Raw genomic sequence first — 17,706 nt, forward strand, 5'->3', positions numbered from 1 at the left:
TCTTCAATGTTCGGTCCAAGAACAGTGAGTAAATTTTTAATCAAAGCTCATAAAAAAAGGACAAAAACAAATAAGAAACAAAATAATTGTACTTTTACAAAATAAAAGCACACATCCATGAGGGAAAGTAAACTTACTTTTTTTTAGGTAAGCGGGAAAATAAACTTACTAATTTATGTTTTTCTTATATCTAAAAATAATTTTGTCTTTTTAAGTCATAAATTTACTTTTAATAAACATAAAAAACAGCACAGATTTTAAAAAAATACTCACAAGAAAAAAAAATATTATCCCCCGTGCATCGCCACCGTTTTTCTTATAAATTATCCACAAACACTCACAAATTCCACACAGTACCTAACATCATATGCAAATTTTGTTTTCACTGCAACCAGAGTCTGTTCTCTGGCATAAAAAAGCACTTCATAAAGTAAGAAGGTATCACATTTTGAATTTAAATCATTAAAATATTTATTTCTAATTAAAAAATTAAATGAAACTTGCTTCCAAATCAGTAGCAATCCTAGGTGCTATTCCTGATTGTTGTCAAACTTTAACATGAATTAATATGAACTCATGCTAATTCAAATGAAACTTGCTTCCAAATCAGCAGCTTCCAGCCGTATCTGCATTCTAAGTAACAGAAATTGTAAGGCCCGAGTTTTTAAGTTTATGCTAAGTGAATAAACTTCTTATTCACGATTAGGGTTGATGTAATGTGAAGGGAAACCTGAACGAAAGTTTATTAAATGAAATATATTTATGAAGGAGAAAGTTCAGGAAAAGTTCAAGGATTTCATTATGATCGATAAAAGTTATAGCACGATCGTTACACGCTTAAACCTAGGTCAGAAACCCTAGTATATAGCTAATTTTCACTTTTAGGCACGATGGCAGTTAATTCCAAAAATCTTCAGAGAAATGTTAGAACTTCTCTTTTTCCATATATCACGATCGTCTCGAGGCGAAACTCTAGGATCTACGAACGTCCGATTCCAATCATCGGAAGTTTGCCGAAACCGAAACCCTGGTATTTCAAAACCCTAGAATCACCCGACTATGGGGACTTTATCTATTCAGAGCTTCAAATGAATATTCTACACGCGTACACCCATTTCTCTTGATGATTTCAATCTTTCTTCCGAAGGAAGTTTTCTATTCCGACATTCGATGCAAAAAGCAACTTATCGGGTAAAATAGTTTTATACCGACTATGCATTAGTTGCCAAAAATACAAGGAGACCTCTTTATAGTTTTGGAATTCTGTTGCCAAAACATATCTATTAATTCACGGAGAATGACGCCGGAAAAATCAGATTCGCGAAACTTTCTTTTTCCCGCGAATTTCCAACCTTTATATATAGCAAAGAAAGGAAGAAAAACTCAAATTCTCCTCCATTTTCTCTCTTCAAACCCGCGGCCAAGAACAAGGAAGAAGGAAGAAGATTTTTTGTTCAAACCTTGCTTGATCGTCGATCAATCAGTTGCTGCTTCAAGGCTTCGAGGTATAGTCGCTAATCCTTACCTCTGATCGCTTTTTCCATAGCTTTTCTGTAGAGTTTTCTGAGTGGATAGTTTATGGGTTTTTGCAAAACTATCCTGAATCTTTCATTTCTGATTCTAAACCTCTTCCTTATGCGCCCAAGATCACTTCTGCCGGGTTAGATTTTCCGTTATGTCGCCGGAATTCCGCCGGAATCGATTTGAACCTAAAATACCCATTTTTGGAGTTTTTGGTGTAAAGCTTCAACCTTTAGGCTGAAAACTATCGCCTTAGCTTAGTGCTAGTAGGATTAGTTGTCATAAACGTCGTTGGTGACGTCCCTGCAAAATTTTATTTTTGGGATTTCAGTTTTGAAAATCCTAAGTTAAAAATCATGACCAAAATACCCCTGCGACAGTTTTCGATCCGATAATTTTTCCGAGTTCAGAATACCCTTAGTTACGGCTTATGAAAGCATAGGAACCAAGTTTGATCGAAGAAAAATCGAGCCCCTTAATTGTGAAAAGTCGCCGAGCCTATTAGAGGGGGAGGAGGAAATTTCCTTTTCCGAAAACTTGTCCTTTCGCGCTAGTTTATCGTACCTTAGGGTATAGATTACTTCGAGTAACCTTAGTAAGTATCGATAGCTTAGTTTTCGATAGATTCTTATAGTATTCTGTGATTTTATTGTAAAGGTGCTTTTGAGGATTTCTCTGAGGAACAACACTTTGAGTGCGAGGAAGCGCTTGACGATCATACTGGAGAACCTTCAGGTGAGGGCTTCTCACTGAATCTCTAGTTAATGCTTAGGGTCGATGTTTCGACATTGTTTACTGTTTATGCACTGGAATTGTGTGTGATTGGAAAATGTTTTCTGAGGCTTCGGCTGACAATGTAGATGATTCATCTACTGAATGTTTTTGAGATTGACTTACATGCTATGTGCTATGTGGGTAATCTAGGATGTGTGGTGCATGCTTTATATGCTAAGTGCTAAGTGTTTATGATGCGATTTATTGATATATGACATGTTGATTGTGATGATTTAAATATGCTCTGTACTGGAATCTGAGATTCTGAATGGTGAGAATAGCGGGCAGGTCATGCCGATTTTATTTTGAGAGTTTTGAGAAAGTTTGATAGGACGAACGAGGTTCGGGCCTTAATTTTGTTTAGTGGATCGAGACCTCCTCTGGAAGCGACTTGGGATTGGGAGATCCTGCAAATGTATAAGACTTGCGATAAGACAAAATGGAATCTATTTTATAAAGAAAATTCATAAGACCTTAAATAACCTCAAAATCTTTAAGTAATGATAACAATCTCGAAGGAAGGCATTGGAAGTCAAATCATAGTTTTGGAAAAACGAGGAGTGTCGTCGGATCCAAGTGTTGAGGAGTTTGGTAAGTTCTGAGTATGTTGGTACTTTTTCGCTCGTTGAGCAATTTGTTAGCCATCCAAGGGATGAGCCGAGAAGCTTCACTGAGGCGTGAGACCTTGTGAATGCGGGATACTCCACTGAGGCGTGAGACCTTGTGGAAAGCATGGAACTCCACTGAGGCGTGAGACCTTGTGAGAGCATGAAACTTCACTGAAGCGTGAGACTTCGTGAGAGTATTGATGACCCGAAGAGTCATCGTGAGTGGTTGCACTCGTTTTATGATTATTGTATTTTGTCGCAGAATCGACTTTACCTTAGGGTAAGCTTTTAGAGACATTAATTTAGTTAGAACACGTGGCGACGTGTCGAGTGAGGTCGGAGACGTTGTTTGGCTAATCACTGCATTGCATGCACTCATTAAGTGGTTTAAACACGGCGAGATACCGGACCACGGCGGATTCCAAAATTGGTTATAAGACCAGGATTTCCGCGTAAGAGCGCTGCTAGGTGACTCTTAGTAGCAGACCGAAATGGCAGGCCTTCGGGTTTTATGCTGATCTGACTACATGATGATGTGGGAGTAAGAGGCATCACGGGCCGAAATGGCACCACCGTGGCTGGTGAAGGGCTGATCCGATGATGTCCATCCGTTCCGGATTGCATATTGGTTGACTGGGTTAACCTGCATTGCATATCATGCAACATACATACTAATTTAGTTGTTGAGTGTGATTGTTATTTGTCAATCCTATTTGGAACATGCTATTTGTTATTGTTGTCATTTACATTCGATATGGAACATGCAACCCTAGGAATGACATCTCTAGTTATAAGCCTAAGTGGCTATTTATTACTTGTACCTATTGGGTTTATTATCTACATAGTTCTTTAGAGTTGACCCTCGCGTCTTCTGTGTGTGTTTTGGCGGACAACGCCTTTTGTCAGATGAATATTGCGGATTGGTTCACCATGGTCCACCCTTCGGGGGGGATTAGGTATGAGATGATCGATCAGGACGACCCCGGGTCGTGGGTGGTTGACCCCGCGAGCCATCGAGCGACGTATTCGGGGCGCATCATGGAGGACCACGTGGACAGTGGAGGACTCTTGAGGTCAGGAGTGTTGAGGCGATGCTCTATCAGCTTCAACTTGCCTTCGGGCGTTACACTTTTCCTTCCGTCACTGGAGGTTTACTCGTGACGAGGTTACTACTACAGCGGGGGCTGTTTATATATTGTATATTAGTTCTGATTTTTGTTATTGTTGGGTTTTATTTAATTCCGTCTTGTCTTAGTTATTATTATAAAAAAAAAAATATTCACGTTTTTCCGCATTAAGTTTATTTTGGTTACTAAAGTGACGCCACCGAAATCGGGGTGTTACAGAAAATCAAGAACTCATGAAGTGAGATTGATAGACATGTTAGAGTAGGATAGACTAAAGACCACCAAACATAATAGCAATATGTGCAACATCAATCTAGCTATGATAGTGCAAAGATAACAATCAAATTTGCAGACAGATATGAAAGCCAAAGAATGAATTGAAGCCACTTTTTGGCTATGGCCTTCCAGTGGTTCCCATAACCAATCAGATCTATTTGTAAGGGGAAACTAATCACATGCTACTAAAGAAGATGAATGGAAGAAAACCCCTCTAGAAATTTTAGACCCATTATATTTGTTGAACGGCTAAAACAACTCTTTGCTTTATGTAGCACTGTTGTTGAAAGTACAATAACCAAATCAAAAACATATGCTGATACTAAATCGTAATGTGATAATTACACACTCATGCAAGAAAGACTTCCAATCACACTAAAGTTTGATTAATTGAACCATAGTAGAACAATGATTAATTATAAAATCTAATATTGCCTTCGAAAAGTGACTTTTAATATATGTAATGATGATAGATAGATGTAGAATTGATGAACTAAGTCAGTAAAACTATATATGCATCACAGTAGTGCAACACTAAACACACATCTCTATCTCTTATCTGGTAAATATATACATATGCATCACAGTAGTGCAACACCAAACACACATCTCTATCCCTTATCTGGTGAATATATACATATAATGGACTGAGAAAAACCTCCATGAGTACTGGTCTCACATGTTTCGTGGCTTACTTGAAATGAGAGCAAGATAAAATCTTGAGTCATCAATCATGTTTCATCTTCAGCTAGCTGAGAATCAGAGAGTATAGTCAGAAAAGAGGTATGCACCTCATTGTCGTTCTATACCTACGGATAAATTCATGTCAAATGTTTCCAGGGAAGCCAAGGAAATCAATTTATTGTTAGAACATTGGTTTAGGCGTTTAGCATATTAGAAAGGATAGCACCAGTTTTAAAAGTCTAACCTCAATAGTATAGCTTGAGCGAACAAAGATAAGCAGTAAAATCTCATCCATAATATGTAGTTCTGTAGTTGTAACGGCAAGCACCAACAATAATAATTAATTTCCTCGGTGCAAGAAGTAGGCAAAAAGAAAAAATTACCAAATAAAAAAGTTGCAAGGAAAAAAATCTACAACTTCTCATTTCTCTCCCCTCAATTCTTTCACTCCCTCAATCCACTTCACTGACAATGATTAGGTTAATCAAAACATACACAGATCAATATTTCACCTCCTATAACATAGGACACAAATTTTAGATGCAAATTAAGAAAAACGAATAAAATAGAATCATATACAAATGAGAATCAGAAAACATAAAAAACAAATCAAAATATTACAAAATTCCATATAGAATATAAAATGGACTCACCATCCATGGCTTCCAAAGAATCTCTTTTGGTGGAATATCTATAAAAAAAACCTGAAGAAAAGAATTTGAAATTAGCATGGCAAGTGATGAACGAAATTGACCTTGAAGTCAAACATGAGTGAATGAAAGTTAAAGGTAAAGTAAAATAAAATTGAAAAAAATCATAACATATTATGCAAGCAAAGGAAGAAAATAATTTGAAACCTCCATCTGCAACCTTCCCAATCAGTCCAAGGCAGCAAATCGGAGGGATGCGATTGCAAGTCGATGGCAAAGTGGTTCCGTTGAGAGATGAGACGATTTTGTGGGGGTGGTTCCGTTCAGTGGAGAGATGAGATGAAAATTGCATGGAGGAGATGAATTCCATGGAGGAGATACTGGAGGTAGGCAGAGTTTTAAGAGGTTTTTTTGCTGATGGGATGTATTATTGATTTAAATCACTTATCACAGATTTTATATTAAGATAAAATCATGAAATAAACAACATAAATCCTAATCAAATCTAAAATTTAAAAATGTACTAAATAAATATAGATAAAAATATCAAAATCTAGCAAATCACAATAAAAACTCATAAAATCCGGAATTAATTAAAAATCCGAAAATTCAATAAAAATACCATAAAAAATAATTAATACTCTAAAAATAAATAATAATAAAAATTAAGATAAAATACAGAAATAAACAACATAAATCCTAATCAAATCTAAAATTTAAAAATGTACTAAATAAAAATAGATAAAAACTATCAAAATCTAGCAAATCACAATAAAAACTCATAAAATTCGGAATTAATTAAAAATCCGAAAATTCAATAAAAATACCATAAAAATTAATTAATACTCTAAAAATAAATCAAAAATAAATTAAGATAAAATCAAGAAATAAAAAACCTAAATCCTAATCAATTCTAAAATTTAAAAATGTATTTTTTTATTAAGGAGAAATAAGGTAAGGAAAAATCAGTGCACATGTGGCAAATGGGGCCAAGGAGAAAGAGCTTACATGTAAAATATTAGGTGAGAATTAATCTGGGAGCGACACGTCACTAACTTGGCCTGTGAGAGCGACACGTCATGCTAGAAGTTGTTCTTTTCTAATATATATAAAATTTAAAAATGTAATAAATAAATATAGATAAAAACTATCAAAATCTAGCAAATCACAATAAAAACTCATAAAATCCAGAATTAATTAAAAATCCGAAAATTCAATAAAAATACCATAAAAAATGATTAATACTCTAAAAATAAATAATAATATAAATTAAGATAAAATACAGAAATAAACAACATAAATCCTAATCAAATCTAAAATTTAAAAATGTACTAAATAAAAATAGATAAAAACTATCAAAATCTAGCAAATCACAATAAAAACTCATAAAATTCAGAATTAATTAAAAATCCGAAAATTCAATAAAAATACCATAAAAATTAATTAATACTCTAAAAATAAATCAAAAATAAATTAAGATAAAATCAAGAAATAAAAAACCTAAATCCTAATCAAATCTAAAATTTAAAAATGTATTTTTTTGATTAAGGAGAAATAAGGTAAGGAAAAATCAGGGCACATGTGGCAAGTGAGGCCAAGGAGAAAGAGCTTACATGTAAATTATTAGGTGAGAATTAATCTGGGAGCAACACGTCACTAACTTGGCCTGTGAGAGCGACACGTCATGCTAGAAGTTGTTCTTTTCTAATATATATTGATATTGATTTTTCGTAAGCATATACTTAGAATTTTTTTAATAGTTACATGTGTTGTTTAATATAGATTATAATATTGTTTTGTGTTATTTTACAAAATGATTTTACATACATAAAATATTAATATATTATAATTATTTAAGTCTTTTAGAATAATCTGTTTATATACATTAAAAAGTTTATAGAGTATACACAAGATGATACTTAGAATAAACCATTTAGGAAATAATATTTTTATATGGAAACATTATTTATAATTAATTTTATTAATAAAAAATTAGAAAATAGTTTTAAAATTAAAAAATGCCGCAATAATTTATTAATAAATAATTGGCTTAAATATGTTGGAGGTCCCTCTAAAATAGGAGTCATTTGGTTAAGGCCCCTACAAAGTTTTTTGGGTGGAATACACCCCTAATGTGAAATTAATATATAGTGATAAGCGCCTGTCGTGAGGTTTTGTTTAATTTCTGATGATTCTCCAAACGGGGCTGACGTGGATTATATTTTGTGAAAATTATTCAATTAAAGAGGGTGTCACGTAAGTAAATTAAGGTTGAAAAAATAAAAGTAAAATAAAAATCCAAAGTAAAAATCTCAAGTACGTTTGGGATTTTAGCTGACGTGGATTATATTTTGTGAAAATTATTCAATTAAAGAGGGTGTCACGTAAGTAAATTAAGGTTGAAAAAATAAAAATAAAATAAAAACCTAAAGTAAAAAACTCAAGTACGTTTGGGATTTTACTTGGTTTTTTACTTTGGGTTTTTATATTTTATATTTTTTCAACCCTAATTTACTTACATAGCACCCTAATAATTTTCAAAAAATATAATCCACGTCAGCATCGTTTGCAGGATCATCAAAAATTAAACGGAACCTCACGGTAGGGGCTTATCACTATATATAATTTTCACATTAGGGGCTTATTCCCCCCAAAAAAATTTGTAGGGGCCTTAACCAAATGACCCCTATTTTAGAGGGACCTCCAACATATTTAAGCCTAAATAATTTATAAAAATATTTTTAAAATTAACATTATTAAGTATGTCGTGGATGTCAAAAAAGTATACCTTGGAGGTTTATTTACTCTTATAAAAGTTATATATGTCATATTTCTACCCAACTTGAGACTTCTAAGTCTCCACCAATTGTCGAATCTAAGATAAAGTCTGATACCATATTAGAACTTGAAGGCATAATTCAACCCAAAAGTTAGTTTAAGAGTTGAGGGTTTGCTCTCTCCTTAAAGACTATCTATGTCATATCACTAGTCAATATGAGACTTCTAATAGATGTATGTGGGATGGGTTGTCTGTAGAAACAAATCAACAATGATGAGGAGAAAATGTTGCGGGTAGAAGGAGGAAAATGAAGAAAAGGGAGTTTTTTTTTTTTGTTATAGGAGGAAAAGAAGAAAAGGGAGAATGAGTACACTAAATTTGAAGAAATTATTTGTTAGAGGTTAAAATAAATGTGAAAAGTCTACGTGGAAGAGTCTATCTAAACTAGTAGGTGCGTAAAAATTTGTCACATAAATTTTATTTTAAATAAAATAAAAATTTTCACAGACGAAAAACTATGACATTTTTTTTTTCAGCGAACCGTGTAATGTTTTTTCGGTGACTATTTCAGATTTGAGAGTGTATAAGTTAGAACTAGATAATTGTTTAACCCAATATGAAATGATATGATATAATATAATATGGTTAATATCCATGGAAACCATTCAGAAATACATAGAGGAACGATCATGCATGTTAATTTATAACTGATCAAGGCTCGGTTTTGCTAAAGATGCCTCCACCTTCACTGGAAATTCATACTCCGTTTTTGCTAAAGATGCCTTCACTGGAAATTCATTTTTAAGCCAGTCCACATAACCACCTCCCATGTTGCTCACATCCTTAAAGCCCTGCCAATTCACATCAAATCAATAAAAGTTGTTCCTCTCATCAATTGATTGCCAAGCAGCACGTGAAAAAAGAAAAATAAAGAAACAAAGCTAGTATGTTCAAGTGATGATTGATGAAAGGGTTAAATATGTTTTTATCCCTCTAAAATAGTGAAATATTAATTTTGCTTCCCTTTAATTTTTTTTATTGATTTGAGACCCATATTTATGAAAATCATCAGGTAGGTATTGATCCCTTTATCCATTTTGGTATATATTTTGTGGCGGTTTTTGTGCATTAAACCACCACTAACACATTTTGTGATGATTTTTGTGCATTAATGACAGTTTAAACCACCACAAAATTGATAGAGGGACTAAAACCTGATCATTATAAACGAGACTAAAATCGATAATAAAATCAATAACTCACAATTTTAGGGACCAAAAACATACATATTTGACCCTTGATGAAACTATTCAGCTCTCTCTACTATATAGTTGACATGTGGCTTTATAACTATTTTTGCAAATTTAGTCCCTCCAATTTATAATTTATAAATTAAGTTCTCAATCAATTTTATTACTTAAAAACTTTAAAATTCAAATTCTCTAAGTGAAATTTTGATTTGATTTGAATTTTGATTTTTTGAAAGAGTGAAATTTTGATTTGATTAAAAGGTTCTACACATTCCACTCAAACCACACCAACTAAAATATCAAATTTCACCTAAAATCAAATAAAAAAACTCAACTTTTCCTTCTTTGAACCGTATATCACGTCTTATAAAATCCTTCAAAGTTTATTAGATTTTCTATTTCAGAATTTAGGACTTTTAAATTTTTATTATCCTTAATTCTTCATAAATCCTAAAATATTTGGATGAAAAATAAATATTTGAAGATTTTCAATGTATGAGAATTGACAAAGGGAGCTGCTTTATATTTTAAAAGTACGAGGACTCAATTGACACAAACAAAATTAGGTGGATTAAGATCACACCGGTCCAAATTAGGTATATATACACAATTTTCTTTGAACTCAGGTATATATACAAATTAAAAATACTAATTGTAGTAAAAAAAAATTAAATGCTAATATGAAGCCAAATTAATTTTAGAACTTCAAGAATATACTAAAGTTGGTACGAGAATTTACTCACTTCAGCCAGGAGATCAGCAGTTGCGTACAGAGATCTCACTCCACTTTGGCAACCCTGATACACAGATTTCATACAAGAAGTGAGAAATTTTGGCTGTTAAAATTAGTTTAGCTTTTCCCCAACAAGTACAAGTCTGTGAAGTAATAGTGTTATAATTTACAAAGCAAAAAATTTAATGAAAATTAATATCAATGCATATTTAACATAGTTTTTTCAACACACTTTTTAGGCTTTATTTACCATGGATTAGGAAAATTTGAGTTTACCGATCAAAATAGTTTTCTTACAAATATATTTGAACCCTTAAGGGGAATATTTTATATAACATATAATAATAATAACTCTTACATTTTACAACAACTAAAAATATAATTTTGAATTGGTTTTTAACATGATACACGGTATTTGCCCGTTTTTTTAATATTAATTTGGGGTAATATGGGAAATTAATTATGCTTACTTCACCACTTTGGCTGTGAGCTCCACCAAATAAAGACGAGTAAAGTTACGTTCACACCTCTTAAATGAGGTGGAAAGAGGTGGAAGATGAGAGAGATAGGAAGAAAAGAAAAAGTAAGAGAGATAAAGTATAAGATATGATAGATAATAAGATGAGAGTGATAGAAATAAAAATAGGTGGAAATGAAGTGTATACAAAAGGAGGTGTGTATATATCATTACCCAATAAAGACTTAACCCAAACAAAATCTGAAATTGACTTTCACATCCAGTTCCACTTCCAACATAAAAAATAGGAATATAAAAAAAGATGAGTGAAAAATATGATGTGGTATGTGATAAGAAAAGAGTAATGATTTAAACAACTTCTAGTGAAAAATTTTGTAAAACTTTATGAGATATGTGTGTGAGCTAGGTCAGTCAAAGTGAGTCAACTTGAGTCACTTGAACTAACTCACCACGATGAGCCGGAAGAAAAGTGAGTTGAGTCGAGCTTTAACTCATTTTTTTAATGAGCTTCTAAAATCATAACAGAAATTCATAAAAAATTGTAAAAAGTACCATAAATTGGAAAAATGTGAGGGAAAATTATTATATTTTCTATATACCACAACAGAATTTGTATGAAATAATGTTTCATTAATAAAAAACTAAGCTATGTTATTGTTCTCCAAAATCACCAAGAGAATTTACTAGCGTAGTAGTAACGAAGATTAAAATTGCTTACCTTCCGGTGTATTGAACATGTAAGGAATGTTAATCATCTTCACTGTATCCACATGTCCTTTCTCAAACTCTTCCACCGTCCTATATATTTTCAATTATATAGCAAAACATTAAGGCTCTTTTTTCTCATAACATAAAAAAACATAATTCAACTGAAAAACACAGAAAATTCAACGAGACCCTGATCAAGATCCCACCTGACATCCAGATAAACATGGGTGGTCTGGATCAGACCCTTGGCAGCAACCACATCAATGGTAACAACCTCCGGTTTGGAGCTACAATAGATAACATATAAGAACAAGAAGAAGATGAAATTAAAACACTAACCCATGATCACAAGGGAACAGAGCCTATGTCAGCTAATTAAGCCTAAAAAAAAGTTGCATAAAAACAGAGTAATGGTTACTGAAAACCTTTCAATTCCGAGAGAACCCATGAGGAAGATAAGGCCGCAGAGGATTTATGTGCTTTGAAGTTTGGTTATGTTGGGGCTGAAGTTTTGGTGTACACCGACAGGGAGAAGCTATATAAAGTTGAATTTTGTGGACACTAGTCACTACTATCTTGATTGGTACTGTTTCCAGGGAATTATGAAAAACACTATAAGTTGCTTGATGAGTAGAATGTCAGATTGGTTGCAAAGTGTGTCGGATTCCAGTAACGTCCCGCACCAAATGAGCTTGTGACATAACATATTCTACCAAAATTGTACGGATTTTTATAAAAAATTAGTCTATTGATAATCTGTAAATTTCTTAATTGATTTAAATCATATATTCATATGAGGAAAGAAACACGTTGGGAGAATTATTTATGACGTTCCCAGTTAGAATAGGAGGCACCTGTACCCAAAAACAAAGATTGTGAGAAGAGTGAATCTAATGCTATATATTGGTCCAAGTTCATTTTTTCATGAAATATTTTAAGCTTTCATTTTTTTTTTCACTCTAATATTCTTGTTCTAGAGTGTTGCAAGATGTAATTCAAATATTTGTCTTGGGAATTGTAAGTGTACTGAGGTCATGAGATGGTTGATAGACAATTTTTTGTGTTGTAAGAGTGTCACATAGTGCAATTCTTTGATTGTCGATCGAACAACATCCATGGTTTTTGTCGGGTTAAAGTTAATATTTTAAAGTGTTGAGATTGCGTTCCTATTATATTTTTCTATGATATGTTTACTCCTAAATTGTGGTAGCAGGTTGTATGTTCGACCATTGTGACAACTTGTTGATAACTCATGCTGAAATGGAGCACATTCTTAGTAGGCTATGTGATTGCATCATGACATGATCTTCCACACCACAAAAGAAGTACAATTATGTGAAAGTCTTATTTGGAAAACGATTCTTAAGCTGTCCATTTTGACTCGCATTTCTTCCTAGGAGTTTGTCTACCTAGTGCACGGTCCACAGTAATTTGCATACACGAAACTACAATTTCAAGTTTTTCAAGTGTCTTGAAAGAAAAATTTCATGCAAGAATCAATTTGGTCTTGTGACAAGTACAACTCATGGATGTGATGATACAGTCAAGATTGCACTAGGTATTTAAAATATAGTTCAAACATGTGAAGAAAAAAATTATCTAGGTAGCACAAAACATTGGTCATAATTGATGCAAGGTAAGTGATGATATTAGCGCACATGCATGATGCAATGTGTGCTGTAAGGTTATATTGATGGCTACAAAAACTCAAGCGGAAAGCAAACATGGGCGTTACACAACTATTTTTTAGCATCATTTTGAAATGTAGAACATCTTGTGATGGTTTAATTTCGAGTACAATATACTCTTTATGGTAGTGTGTGGTTGTTGTAACACCTCGATTTCCAGGTATCACTTTAGTAACTAAAAATAAACTTTACGCGGAAAACAGGTAATTTTTTTTTCGTTTGATTCCTTTTTAAATTAAAGCGGTAGAAAATAAAGAAATAACCCAGCAAACTAAACTAACCGATGTACAACATATATAAACATGTACAACCTCAGCTGCACTCCCACGTCACGCGCACTCGCAGTGACTCTAAAGTAGTGTGCCCGTAGGCAAATATGTACGGAACCAGTAGTGTAAGTAAGAAAGTTATAATTACAATCCACTAGGAGTAAGTCGGCCTCAAAATGGCCTAAGCAACGACCCCTACAGTCCGACGGACTCACTGTGATCCCTCAATAAGAGAACCACACGAAAAGCCATGCGTCGGGAACCTACCCTGTCCCAAAAGTAAGACGAATCAGAGCTCTACACAAAATATGACGCCTGCCTAAACCTACCCTCCCAGTATCGAGTCCACAGCGAACTGAAGTTGGCAAGTTGAAGCTCAGCTCCATGCGTCGTAGAACTCCCTCCGTCAGACGTCCACGCTCGTGAGTACGGTCCTCCAACTCAAACCTGATCCCCCCCGAGGGAGAGACCATCGAAAACCAATCCACCGTCGACATCTGGCAGCAGGCTGACCGCCCAAACACAAACATGAAACCAAAGCCAGGGCGCTAGGGTCAACTCACGGAATAGAGTAGATATACAAACAACATGTGATCGGGGAATATATATATATGTTATTATATATATATATATATATATATATATATATATATATATATATATTCCTAGCATGGTATCGACTCTAACAATAATTCAGTAATGCAAACAGCACACAATCCCAGTCAGAATGAATGTATGCGTGAAATGCAATTCAATATGATCCGGATAATGTAGCATTCCCGTTCTTCACTAGTGAAGCATTCCCGTTCTTCACTCTTGATGAAGCATTCCCGTTCTTCATCGAATAATGCATCGGTGAAGCATTCCCGTTCCTCACCAAATGATGCATGGGTGAAGCATTCCCGTTCTTCACCGAATGATGAAGCATTCCCGTTCTTCATCAAATGATGCATTGGTGAAGCATTCCCGTTCCTCACCAAATGATGCATGATGCAATATGGTTAGCCAAACATCGAATCGTCCTCACAACACAAGTGTTTAGCTTAAAACCCAATTCCAAAACCCAAGAGTTTAGTGTCGGTCAATACAACACAACTCCAACAACAAGAGTACTAGAGGAAGAGTTTAGTGTCGGTCAATACAACACAACTCCAACAACAAGAGTACTAGAATAAGAGTGTAGTGTCGGTCAATACAACACAACTCCAACAACAAGAGTACTAGAATAAGAGTGTAGTGTCGGTCAATACAACACAACTCCAACAACAAGAGTACTAGAGTACTCGGTGACTTTCAATCATCACCGTAGATCGCCTCAGTGGCTTTCCCCAATTCCCAGTAACTTCAAGACTTGACGACTTTTCCCCGTCTTTCGCAATCATTTTCCCCTTTAGGTTCCCTATGATTCATTCGTTAATTAAAACGTTTCGAAGGTAATTAGTCAGGTTATGAGTTTATTTCTCGAAGTCTAAGTTTCCCAAAGTCTCTAGTTTTCCAAAATTCTATTTTCTTTCTAAGTTTTCCAAAAACCCACCAAAAGCAATTCCCGGGGAAAGTCTAAGTATACAAACAAATGGCTAAGTCTCAAACCTTGTGTTTGGACTTGCCTAGGGTTGTTCATCCAACCCGAAAAATCAACAGGAATCAGTTCAGTGATTCTTCGCTCCGAAGTCGCGTCAAAACGCACAATTCAATACAACATCAATATCATAAGTTATGGAAAACATCATAACATTAATTCATCATCATAATCAATATCAAAGTAAAGCATAAGTCGAATTTATCGACGCCTATCATGCAATATTAGCTAATAGGTAAGTTGCCCTAACCTCGAGTTGCTCCAGCCTCGTGGTCTAAGTTTCCTTCACACACTTGCTCCGTAAAACCCAAAGTTCCTTCAACTGAACCTCGGAGAAAACAAAGCAGAAATCCAACAAAATCGATTAGCTCGATCACAATACAACTTATTAATGATAGACAAAGCATTAAAGCTTCAGAATACAACAATCGGATACGAAAAGACAAGTTTTCGAAAACGAAAAACTTCCCCCCCTCACTACATGCTCTCGGCCATAAAGGGAAAAGAGCTCCGGCTCTTTTTCTTCGATCAAATCTGTTTACAAGGTAGTTTTAGGGTAAAACTAAGGCAAAGAAACTGTCGGAAAAATTTTCGGACGATCGGATCGAAATACGGCTATGCAGGGGCGTTTTGGTCCAAAATAAAAGCTCAAAACCTCAAAGTTACAGCTTCGGAAAACAAATTTGACAGCGATGTTCCTAACGACATCCGTAACAACTAATCCTAAAGGCACGAAGTCGGATTGCGACTTTTCGACATTAAAGATTCGAAATGTGCGCAAAAAGGGTTTTGAAACAGTTTTTCAGATCCTTGACAACTCGATCAAAATCGGCGAATACCGACGAAGGTTCTAGCTTCTTGGGCACGTACAGAAGATATCCCAACAGAGAAATCAGGAAAAAAGGACAGTTTTACGAAAAGCTCGAAACTTTGAGCACAGAAACGACTAAATAAACGCAGTAGAAACGATGATCAGAGGTAAGAATTAAGCTAGTTACCTCGATACCTTGAAGTAGGAACGAACTGCGCGAAGATCGGTCGAGTTTCGGCGAAAAACTTTCTCCCCCTTGCTCTCCTCAAACCGCGGCCTCAAATGGAAGAAAATGGAAGATATTTTGATTTTTCAACTATTTATAGGAATGTGAAATCGCGGGAAAATGAAAATTTCGCGATTCCGATTTTTGCAGCCCGTTCACCGGTGAATTCTAAGAGAGATTCTGGCGACAGAATTCCAGAACTCAAAACAAATATCTATAATTAGGGATAAACGATCTCTAAAATCCCAAAAGCGGTGTAAGTTAATCTGTCCCGAAAAACTACTTTTTGCTGTGATGGTCAGACGACAAAACTTCGTTCTGAAGAAAGATTGGAAACATCGAAAAAAATCTGGCAATGCAGACGGAAACTTCGTTAAAAGCTCCAAATAGAAAAAGTCTTCATTCACTGATTGAATTTAGGGTTTTGAAGCAAAGAAATTAGCGTCGTCGGACTTCCGAGAAGTGAATACTATCGTGCGTACAGTCCAGGGTTCCGAAATGAAACACTGGTCGAAGGAAAAATAAAGAGAACTTTTTATTTTCCCAAGGATTTGAAATCTCACTTAAACGTTGCTTTAAAAGCGAAATTAGCCTATTCTGAACCCTCTCGCCATAAGGCAGGTGTGCAGACGACTCGCACTAACTCCTAAAACAACTATGAAACATTCCTCAAGCAATTCCTGAACTTTCTTCTTCATTGAACTTCCTCGAACAGCAAACTCCTGTCACGCTTACACTGATTCTACGCGTGATTTGGAAATTAACTTGCTCTGTAAATCTAGGTCTTACAATACTCCCCTCCAAAAAGAAAGTTTCGTCCTCGAAACTCAGAGTTCTGCGAAAAGTCCGGGATACAGTTCCTTGATCTTGTCTTCCAATTCCCATGTAGCGTCTCCCGTATCGTTGTTCCATATCACCTTCACCAACGCAATCTGTTTCCCCCTCAGCTGTTTCACTCTTCTATCCCCAATACTCACTGGCGGTGCCTCAAAGGTCAAATCATCCTTCAGTTCAACGTTGTCTGGCTCGATTACATGAGTCGGGTCTGGAATGTACTTCCTCAACTGCGACACATGAAATACATCATGAATGTTGGAAAGAAACGGTGGTAGCGCAATCTGATACGCAACTGGTCCAACACGTCGAGTGATTTGGTACGGTCCAATGAATTTTGGCGTGAGCTTCCTCGACTTAATAGCTCGTCCAACCCCCGTAGTCTGAGTAACTCGTAGAAACACATGGTCACCTTCTTCAAACTCTAGAGTTCTACGCCTCTGATCAGCATAACTCTTCTGTCTGCTCTGTGAAGCTCTCATCTTCTCTCTGATCTGCTTGACCTTCTCAGTCGTCTGTTGCAGCAATTCTGGCCCAATCAACAAACTCTCCCCATCTTGATACCAACACAACGGTGTCCTACACTTCCGACCATACAAAGCTTCATACGGTGCCATCCCAATGCTCACATGAAAACTATTGTTGTATGTAAATTCGATCAATGGCAGAAGATCATCCCAACTTCCTCTGTTATCCAACACACAAGCACGT

At 35.1% G+C, this 17,706-nt stretch overlaps 1 protein-coding gene across 1 annotated transcript; it reads right to left on the bottom strand.

Moving 5' to 3' along the window:
- Nucleotides 1-9,021: 9,021 nt before the first annotated feature.
- Nucleotides 9,022-12,231, bottom strand: LOC130713031 (thiosulfate sulfurtransferase 18-like). The gene is made up of 6 exons (XM_057562836.1): nucleotides 12,014-12,231; nucleotides 11,795-11,875; nucleotides 11,599-11,678; nucleotides 11,132-11,148; nucleotides 10,413-10,466; nucleotides 9,022-9,270 (listed from the first exon to the last, which is right to left on the bottom strand). Exons 1-6 carry the CDS (start codon nucleotides 12,034-12,036, stop codon nucleotides 9,121-9,123), a joined length of 405 nt encoding a protein of 134 aa, XP_057418819.1. The 5' UTR covers nucleotides 12,037-12,231; the 3' UTR covers nucleotides 9,022-9,120.
- Nucleotides 12,232-17,706: the final 5,475 nt, after the last annotated feature.

This window comes from Lotus japonicus, chromosome 4 (assembly GCF_012489685.1).
Source record: "Lotus japonicus ecotype B-129 chromosome 4, LjGifu_v1.2".
Taxonomy (NCBI): Eukaryota; Viridiplantae; Streptophyta; class Magnoliopsida; order Fabales; family Fabaceae; genus Lotus; species Lotus japonicus.

Bases quoted from the DNA above. Each gene is read 5' to 3' on its own strand.
- LOC130713031 (XM_057562836.1), bottom strand. From the start codon at position 12,036: ATGGGTTCTCTCGGAATTGAAAG. The intron at 11,679-11,794 runs GTGGGATCTTGA...GAAAATATATAG, and splicing joins CATGTTTATCTGGATGTCAG to GACGGTGGAAGAGTTTGAGA. The intron at 9,271-10,412 runs GTGAGTAAATTC...GTGAATTGGCAG, and splicing joins CTGCTGATCTCCTGGCTGAA to GGCTTTAAGGATGTGAGCAA.